General features: G+C 37.3%; 1 protein-coding gene across 1 annotated transcript; it reads right to left on the bottom strand.

The window, feature by feature from the left end:
- Nucleotides 1-438: 438 nt before the first annotated feature.
- Nucleotides 439-10,050, bottom strand: LOC110721042. The gene is made up of 7 exons (XM_021900165.1): nucleotides 9,279-10,050; nucleotides 7,921-8,078; nucleotides 6,489-7,827; nucleotides 6,018-6,304; nucleotides 4,395-4,604; nucleotides 4,128-4,284; nucleotides 439-1,020 (listed from the first exon to the last, which is right to left on the bottom strand). Exons 1-7 carry the CDS (start codon nucleotides 9,319-9,321, stop codon nucleotides 725-727), a joined length of 2,490 nt encoding a protein of 829 aa, XP_021755857.1. The 5' UTR covers nucleotides 9,322-10,050; the 3' UTR covers nucleotides 439-724.
- Between the last annotated feature and the right edge of the window lie 363 nt (nucleotides 10,051-10,413).

Genomic DNA, 10,413 nt, shown 5'->3' on the forward strand with positions numbered 1-10,413 from the left:
ACAATATATGGATAATGCTTTTATATATATATATGATTGAAAAATTGCTGAAGTTATGATAAACTTAAAAGTGATTTTCTTTTTTTTAAAGTTTAATAGTTTTTTATTATTTTTTTAATATATATTTTATTATAATCACTTTTTATATGTTACTAGGTAGTATTATTTTTTTCAATTTAATCCAAAATTGAACATTTTTTTAATTTTAATTGAAAGTGATTTTCATATTTTCCAATGTAATAATTTTTTTTTTTTTTAAAAAAAAAAAAAGTATATTTAGTGACATGGAATTATGGAAATCCTAAATGACCCTATAAAATCTCGGGAAAAAATCAATTTATATATATATATATATATATATATATATATATATATTAGATGTGTGACAACCTAACATAAAACTTTAAAAATTGAATGAAAATTATACAAAATTAGAACTCTAGAAAATTAATACAGAATTAATAGAAATATTTTTCAGTGCATTATCGCGCTTGCAGATACAAAATTTTACATTTAAGTTACAAAATTATTGTGTCAAATGAATGCTCCTTATTTGCCTTTTGTCTACACTCGTATGTAGTATATAGTTATCTATATATATATATGACTATGTACAAAAAAGAATCACTAATATTATACCAAACAGGGTCGGATTTTCCTCCCTGTGCTTAGTAACTTGTACAAAAAAGAATGACAAAAAAAATAAAATTAAATGCAAAATAGGCTAACCTTGATTCTTCAACTGCTTCAATAACAGACGAACACTTTCAATTTGCTGACCAAGTTCCTTGACACGATCAAGGTGTTGTGAGGAAGTCTCTGATTCACCGATATCAGAAATCAGAGCAGCACATTTCGATTCTGTTTCCTCAACTTCCTTCTCAAGCAAGGTTACGATGGTTTTCACAGATGGATGTGAGCTATTTACATGTCCATTTGAAGAAGGGCTATGCTCAAAGACATCATTCTCACCCCGAGTCAGCAGTTTTGAGCTAAAAAATTTATCTATGCCTTCACTTCCTGCATGCCACAGAGTTCCAAAGTAAATGAAAGAGAAGATGAGATAAAAATGCTCCATGAGTTTAAGCATGTCAAGTCAACAAAAGAAAATAATATGATGTCAGCGCTAACCAATTACCATATGAAAATGAATACAAAATATATTTAGTGCTAACAATTACCACCACTGCCAACCTTTTAAAGCATCAGAGATGTGCGATTGGGCGTACACTTTATTTCTCCGCGAAGAGTAAAAGTCTTACATATTTACCAGATGGTCCCCTACCCCCTCAAACATCCACCCACTCACCCCCCAAAAAAAAAGAGAAAAAGAAAAAAAAAAATCCAACAACAGTTAGGAGTCACCAAGCCAATTGTTACAGAATGCAAATAAAATGAAATCCAGGGAGTAGACTTTCATCGTGAACTATATATCCAACTACCAAACACCATGAAAGCATGAATTCCAGGTACTCGCACAATGAAAAAGATCTTCTCAACATCCGACTACACAAAAAAATTATGCTTTGAGGTTATGAATCACCAGAATTAACGATGTTTCAAAAGGCATTTCATGATTTCACCAGCTGTAGTGCAAACAAGAGGTAGAAGTCGGAAGAGATACCAAATCCAGAGAATAGTAAGCAAATGTTGGATTGAACAAAATGACATGCATCAATATTGAGATTGGAAAAAATTATTAGTATTAGGACACAGAATTTGGGCTCCTATATAAAGAGGAAGTCTCCCTATTCCCCGGCCCCCCTCCAACTAAATATAAGCAAATAAATAAGTAATCCCCATCATAACAACCCCCTCCTTATTTTTCTACGCTCTCATATGGTCTACAAATAAATAAATAAACCCGAAAATGTGCTTTTCCTAAGACTGGAAACCAGACGTGAATTTATTGGTCCAGTCCAATCCTGTCCATTCAGGCCCGGGTCTAATTATGCACAACCGAGTTATTCATACCACCATCACCACCAATTACACATTCAAACTCCTACTACCACCGGCAATTCTTAAGCTCTAAGGCTCTAAGCATTACTGACATTATGAAAATCAGCTTCTAGCCAAAGTAGCCATTTCTGTTCCAGTACAACTTTCATTTTCACTCCTTCCTCCCACTAACCTTCAAATGATAATATAAAAGCTATAATCAATTCCATTTTGTGCATTTCTGACTTAATGGTAACCCAGAGGTAGGTATAAATAAGAGGATAAACATCTTCCGTTGTTATTTTCACAGGTCAGCCTAAGGCAATCAATTGATGATCGGAAATCCAACAGTCCTCTCACACAGACTAAGGGTAATTAGCTTTTACTGCTTACCAAATTTCTACTCTCCCAATCCTACTTTCACCTTCAACCTCTCACTAGGTTACCATCAGCAGCAGTTTTTATGCAACAGGTGCCAAGATAAGAGCCATTAATACCATTCTGTCACTTTTCCTGAACATGCCAGAACCTTATAATTTTTATCATTATTGTTCATAGCTTAGCATACACCCTAGGAACCCTACAAGACCTACAGATGCAAAAAGTCCTTGAGGTGTCTTAAGTTCTGCTTCAGTGTAATGAGAATAAATAGAGACATCTTTGCATTATTCAGCAAGTAAAAGTGGCATTTAAAGCATTTAAAGCATCTTTGCATTATTCAGCAAGTAAAAGTGGCATTTCAAACGGAAAATAACAGTTCAACGGAACAAGTTCTCTTGTCTTTATTCTTCATCACTGCCATTTCTTTCCTCCTTTCCCAACCAATAAATCTCTCCTATTTTCCATCCCTCAATTTTATGTCCATCTCTCTAGACTTTCTCTGAAGTCCTTCAGGGTTGGTCTTGCTGAGGCCCCTCAACCTTGCTGTTGGTGAGATCCAACGACGGTATGGATTAAAATTTACATAGCTGTGAACTACCTCCCCCCCCCCCCTCCCCTCTCTTTCTCAAACATGACTTTTCCCGAAAGACTTGGAAAAAATGACTGATATGTTTATCTAGTGTAGCCACCATTGGAATGGTAGAGCACAACCATACTTCTGACACAAGATATAAGTCATTCTACAGTATCAGTACAACATTAGCTATCACTTACTTGAAGGGAGTCAAACAAGGATGTAGTAGCAGGATAGCAAAGAGTTTCCCAAGAATAAGTGTTTTAAGTACCTTGGATCGATACTACAAATGGAGACATTGACCTAGACGTGATTTATAGAGCACAAGATTAAGTCTGGGTGGCACTGATAGAAGTATGTGTGAGTGTGACTGTGTGGCCGTAGCATACCTCTAAAGTTAACGCTGGATTATATAGGACAGCTATAAGACCAGCGCGATTACATGGGTCAGAATGTTAGGGCATTTAGGAAAGAATGAAGGATCATATTAGAAAGATGGATAAAGCAGAGATGCATACATTGAGATTGATGTGTGGGAACACCATAAAGATTAGAATGAGAAATGAAGCGGGTAAGAATTGCAGATATGAGGATAGGGAAAGGGAGAACCAGTTTCACTAGTATGGAAGGAGTTATGAATGATAGAATTTGGGTTTACATGAACATATAGTATTTGACAGGAGGGAATGGAGAGAGAGTTTTTGTCAGAGAATAAAACTAGGTTCTTGTAGCCGGCCCTATCTATTAGGATTAAGACTAATGTTTTATAGATTATTGTTAAGCTAGTTTACCTTTTTTTTTTTTGGTCAAACTAGTTAGCTCTTCACCTTGTTTAACTTCTGAGTATAAATATGCAACTACTTAACTTGAAAAAAAAAGAATGTAAATTTTTTTTATAGATCACTAGTAGGCGAACCTTTTGCCCATGGTTTGTAATTTTTACTGTGTTGGGTTTACTAGTTGACAATATTTCCAAGACATTTGCATTTATTGTATTTAATCAATGCAATATTAAATGCCACTTTACACAACAAGCGTAGTTTTAACAAAATATAGCCAACTTCTTAACATGTAGAACATGCTAGAAGGAGCTTATTTTGAATCAGAGGGAATAGCAACCAGTAAATAAGACATTGACACTAGAACTCAACTTGCCAAGTTACCCTAAAGTTGCATTAGTTTAGGACAGAAAATTGTGTTAATATGTAGGATTGTAGTATTAAGAATTTACCGAGGTTGCTCAACTGATTGATAGCTGCTTGACCAATTGAACCCTCCAGTTTCAGAAGTCGCAAAACACTGGCAGCCACTCTTCCAAAAGAGTCAACTTCAGATTTGCAAAGAAAGGCAAGATGCTCCAGCTCATTCTTGGTAACAACAGCCTCAATCTACAGAAAAATGCACCCCACAAGCAATGAAGAATTGAAAATGGCTACAGACGGACTCAAAAAGTCGAACAAATGTCCACACACAGAAATTGAAAAAGTTAAACTCATACCGGTTGCTCAACAGAAAATTTAAGGTTTTCAACCATCCAGTTGTCTGTTACATCATCAAAACCATCTTCCGAGACAACCATATGAACCTCAACATTTACCCCTCCAAATGTCTTCATATCTGCTTCTTTAATAGCAATGACAGGAAACTCCACTGTATGGATGCTTGTTTGGACTTGAGGTTTCACCATCTGCAAACCTTCAACACCAATCTGCACACATTATACATTAGTTATCTTACATAAGTTGAGAATGACCAGCAGGGTATACTAGTCTATGCTGCTCAGACAATTATACTTTCAAAAGAACATTGGGCGCAGTCACATGAGTAAGGATTAAAGGATTTAACACTTTTCAAATTTTTAATATGGCCTAAAAAGGTGTCTTGAGCTATCCTCTTGACTGGAATGACTCGTCTTAGTGTTTATATATAAAAGAAGGGAGGGAAAAAAAAAAAAAACCTTAGATATAATTACCTAAATTCCCCTAGAACTTCATCGAAAATACATAAATTTAACGCCCTATTAGACAAACAGCTTATAAAGAGAGAAATTAACTATAGATAATCCAGTTCCATTAATCTTGATAGGAGTACAACTGTTTCTTCAAACCAAGTGTACATATATACAAAGCATATAAGTTGCAGAGAAAGATAAAGCACTAAAAGGTAAGGAGTAGTAGGTTAGGGGGGATTAGGAAGCTTCATATGACTTTCTCAGAGAACCCCCACATCCTCGCCCAGAACTACAAGAAAATCAAAATGGAATGAGCACGTCCTTCATGCAGACAAAAACCTAAAATCTTCACCAGTAAAGACTAACAAATGGAATTGGATGTCATCTGAGAACACACCAGAGAGCAATGACAGGTGACTAACATGACCAAAAAAATTGCACACTCCCCATCAAATTTCATTAAGTTTCGAATCTTGATCTACTTATCATTTAGACCCTAAAATTGAATAATATTATGGCACTATTGTAGCACCTTTCATGGCTATATACACAAACCACTTTATGCGCAATTGTGCAAAAGAAAACATTGAAGATAAGTAAAGTTGGTAATACTAATTAAAAACTTCTCTCTCCCTCTTCTCTCTTCTCCATCAATCCCTACAAAGATTTAACCCTAGAGGGTGTATCCCAAGCATTTAGGATATATCAGTCAGAGTGTCATGACAATGGCATCATCTGATCTAAGGGTTAAGTGACCTGTTGGACTAACCAAGTATCGTGATACTGTTCTTGACTTTGATGATCTTGACATAATTCTTCATTAAGTAAAATTTTACAATATATTTAAGCCAAATAATTACATTGCTGTAGTTTTACGCCGTCCTCCTCGTGAAAGCACAACTTCCAATTAGTGCTCTTTCAATAAGTCTAAATGAATCCCCTATTCTTAAACTCGCTCAACATTTTTCGGAAAAATTGCTAACCGATATGAGAGAAGTAGTCGCTCAAATCCAGCAAAAAAAAAATATGGATCAGAAGAAAACTGAGCTAGAGTACCATTTACACCAACTGGTCACAAATTTATTTTCAGTTAGTTAGAAATTAGTATTTGCGTAGATATAGAGCACCAAAGGCTAATTTTTGAGTTTGGGGAAAATTAAGAATCCTCACCATTATCAGTTCCACAGGATATCTATGATCACCATTGGACTTTACACTGCAATTCAATAGGTCCTTTGGAGTATTCTTTGCCTTAATCTTCAAGCTCTTAAAAGTAGTATGCCAACACTTATCTTCCCTATTAGTATTTACATGGTTATCAAACCATGATCTGTCTACCATCTCTTGTGCGCCTTCAAGAGCAAACAGCCAATTTCTCAGATCAACCAGCACATCCACTTCATTTGGCTTTCCCAGGTGAGAGAATAAACTATCATGGCTACTGTCACATGTTCCATCTGCAAAATGAAGATATTTAATTAATATTTTCATGTTTATTTTAGTTAATGCCAAGGATTCAAGCAGGACAGCATTGATATTAAGCATATAGAAGAGCCAGTACATAACATATGACAAGAAATCACTCATGCTTTGTGAATTGTGATGCACACACTACAAATAGAAGCAAGACAAATATCATACTTTCTTTCACATGATCCACAGTATGAGACGGTGCCTTGAAAATTTTTGACAGTGGACCACCAGACAAGTTCTCCAACCCTTTCAAAAGCCCTTCACTAGGGCCCCCATCAGGACCAAGAATTCCAAATCGATGCAATAAGGCTTCAGCATAGTTCATTCCTCCACCCAAACGAACACCATTAATACAAGCGGACACATTCAAGCTATGACAACCAGCATCCTGAGCTTGGGAAGGAATAACATGCACAATACTTACATCGAGGAAAGGAGCATGCTTTGCTCTTCCACTTAACTGACTCTGACCTTTACGCTCTACCCATAACACAGCTTTGAGCTGCGGACATCCATTTGCAGTAATCAGAGAGCCATTTGCACAGGGAGTTGACATTGTGCTGTTGCCAAGCACAGAATTACCCTCCACGTCTAAACAATCCACTTCCACAGTTTCCCAGCGTATAATTGATGATATAGCAATGACTCCGCCAAGGGTTCTATGACCTACTTTAACGAACAGACCTTCCCCGATAAATTGAACCAAAGTCTTCCCCTGTGTAGTCTTGCATGAATCCTCCAGAAACTTCAATTGAAGGTCCTTTATGGCAAAGCTCACAGCAGTATCACTGGGAGCCTTAGAAATCAGCTCATCATTCCATGATTCAGTTCTCTGAATTGTCGATTTATTACTCTTTCCTACTAATGCTATCCTTTCACTTACTTTTCCAAAATATGCATAAAGATCCAGGATGAAAAACAACTGCTCAACAGAAGCATTAGAGCAATATTGCTTACAGGCAATACCAAATCTCACAATGCCCCCGGGAGGAGGAACTTGAACCAACACGCTGCCATCTAGAGTCGCCATAGCTACCTCAACACAAGCCTCTTTCACCTCAACACACCTCCACGATCCCAAAGATGAACTAGAAGAATTTTGCTGACCATCTGCATCTTCAGATGTTTCAAGAGACAAACTTGCGTAAGAAGCTCCAGCAGACAACTTTTTCTGGCTAGCATCAATAGGTTGATCACTCCAGAGGCAGAAACAAGCAGGATCCTTCTCCAAATCAAGCACGCTCATACTTAGTGCAGGTGATTCAGAAAAAAACAGATTTTCAATGTGAAGCTTAGCTTCAGCAAACAAATCCTGGAAAGCAGTATCACCACTGCAGGCATTATTACCTGCCTTTGCAAAGTCCAATGGAACTGTAAGATCTAGTTCTTTTAGAGTGAACATAAGAGAATTGATGGAATAATCTGGCAAGATGGAGCCAGAATTGACTACAATTCCGTCAGCTAAAAAGGAACATATTCTCAAACAAGACTCCTCCTGAAGATGGATCTGAACAAGGTGCAAAGTTAGAGTTTAGAAACCAGAAAAATAACCAACTCCAAAAAGCCTAGAGATGTAAATATGTAATAAATGGAAACATACCAGAAGAGGCAGGCAAGATATTACTGTCTGTGAAGCAAACAGTGGAGGAGCTGGCGAGGGCGTCACCTGCAGAGAATGGATACTTATAAATGGGGCAGCCTCATTTGCTTGCCAATATTTATCTCCCAGCGGATATATTGGGGGAGAGAAGTCCTTTGCTGTCCAAAAAGAAGAGAAAAAAAAAGACTTTGTGACTAATGAGATTTAATTTCTACCAAAATACAGATTCTTTCGACAAACCAAGTCAAGAAAGTGCCAAAACACTTCCATTGACTAGTTAAATTTAGATCTACAGTTCAAAGGCTGCAAGTCTGCAACTACTGAAACTTTATTGTAACACTCACTTTAAAAAATATTAAAAATACAAAATAGAATTACTGGTAGAAAGTTTTTCTCATTCAAATCAAGGTTAAAGAATCTAGAAAACTCCCCCTATGGCCACCCTCCAAACCTTCACTACTGCATAACCCATCAGGAAGGGCCACCAGAGCTTGCTAGCAGCCAACTCTTGACAAGAGGTTCATCAACCATCCATAACATATCCAGTGTTAAGTATAATTTAATGAGAGTACTAGGAAGATGTGATGGATCACCAGGAAGTCAGGGGTCAAGATGCGGCAATCAAGAACAAGGAAACAGCAGCAGCAAGGGAGGAAGACTAGAAGGGGTCAACAAGCAACAAAGAGCAAGAGACAAAAGTCATTAAGAAGAAGTTTAGGAAAACTAGCAACAAGTATTAGCTTTGTCATATTTTGGTTTTGCCTTTTCGGCTAATATTTCTCATGTAGGCTAATTTCCCTTAGATCCTTGAGTACAATAAATGTAGCAGCAAGTATGTAGTTCAGGCAGGCAGAAATTAAGTGAGGAAAATTTAGAGAGTTGCAACCTCAAGTTGCTAGGAGATTTGTAGCCTCAAGCTACTACCCTTATAATCGTTCAACATTAGCAATCAAACATTCAAGCTTTCAGCCTTAAATTACTGTTATTTGTGCTTAATTTCGGGTAGAGAAATCTGGTCCATTACAGAAGAGGTGCAGGCCGAAGCAAAACTAAGGGGTGAGGGACTTTCCAAAAAGTTTCTTTTTTGAGAGAGCTTTATTATTGTAAATACTGAGCATTTGGTATACAAAGTTTGTTTTTTCTTTTCCAGGCATAATATTCCAGAATTGCTTATCAGCCATAGGCTTTGACTTAAAAACTTAAGTAAGAATTTCTCAAAAAAAAAAAAAAAAAAAAAGGTAAGTTAGCACATAAGTGTAACTGAGTAAGCATTAAAAGCTATTCTAAAGTTCAAAATACATAACTCAGATCATTTAGCTAATAATTGTCAAAAGGGAAAAGAAACAGAATAGCTGTACCAAAGTTAGGAATATGCTGATAATCCTTTGCTAATGCCTGCATTGATGGTTGGATTAAAGTGCATGGAGGTTGAGAAAATGTATCCCTGCATGATGAACAGGAACATCACATATTATTCAGTGCAAATAAAACAATTACTCACATTAAAAATTATGACTAAAATTGCCATTTTGATGCCAACTACCAAAGCAATATAATATATGTCCACTGTCCAACATGAAATTGAAAGGTTTAATATCCATAATAGACTAGTTTGTATAAAAAAATAAAAAATTACAAATAATTATGGAACCAAACCTTCAAGCTTAGGTGAGGCGTCAGCAATAGCAAATTAATACAGGTGCTAAACAAAAGAATACTAACATAGACACTAGACTTCAACGGCCAATTTTACAATTAATGACAAATCTCTCTTTTTAAATAACCATTATATTAAACCGTAAGAGTAAAACCCCACTGCCGCCTTCTGTCTCTAACGTCAATTACCAGTAAGAAAATCCAATGTCCTTTGCTCCTATGACAATTTAAAGATCATCTATGTTTGGGAAAGTAGAACTGTTTAAATAACCACCCAATGAATATTAAATCCTATAGGTCATATCAAAAAGATTGTGAATATTCATCGGAAATAAATGAGATTTTTTATTTAACAGGCCAGAGCGCAAGACTAGCAATGGTGGCAGTGTACCCAGACTTGACCGACGATACAGGGTTTTGTAGCCATTGTTGTCAACGGGTGGGATCTCTCTCTCTCTCTCTCTCTCTTCTCTTCTCTCTCTCTCTTCTCTCTCTCTCTCTCTCTCTCTCTCCCTCTCTCTCCCTCTCTCTCTCCCCTCTCTCCCTCTCTCTCTCTCTCTCCTCCCTCCCTCCCTCACTCCTCTCCCTCCCTCCCCCTCTCTCCCTCCCTCCCCCCTCCTCCCTCCCTCTCCCTCCCTCCCTCCCTCCCTCTCCCTCTCTCTCTCTCCTCTCTCTCTCTCTCTCCCTCCCTCCCTCCCTCCTCCTCCCTCTCTCCTCTCTCCTCTCTCTCCCTCTCTCTCTCTCTCTCTCTCCCTCCCTCTCTCTCTCTCTCCTCTCTCTCTCTCTCCTCTCTCTCTCTCCCTCCCTCCCTCCCTCCCTCTCTCCTCCCTCTCTGCC

This window comes from Chenopodium quinoa, unplaced genomic scaffold (assembly GCF_001683475.1).
Source record: "Chenopodium quinoa cultivar QQ74 unplaced genomic scaffold, ASM168347v1, whole genome shotgun sequence".
In the NCBI taxonomy this organism is placed as follows: domain Eukaryota; kingdom Viridiplantae; phylum Streptophyta; class Magnoliopsida; order Caryophyllales; family Amaranthaceae; genus Chenopodium; species Chenopodium quinoa.

Bases quoted from the DNA above. Each gene is read 5' to 3' on its own strand.
- LOC110721042 (XM_021900165.1), bottom strand. From the start codon at position 9,321: ATGCAGGCATTAGCAAAGGATTATCAGCATATTCCTAACTTTG. The intron at 4,285-4,394 runs GTATGAGTTTAA...ATTTTTCTGTAG, and splicing joins AATTTTCTGTTGAGCAACCG to ATTGAGGCTGTTGTTACCAA. The intron at 1,021-4,127 runs GTAAATTCTTAA...TGTGGCATGCAG, and splicing joins CAATCAGTTGAGCAACCTCG to GAAGTGAAGGCATAGATAAA.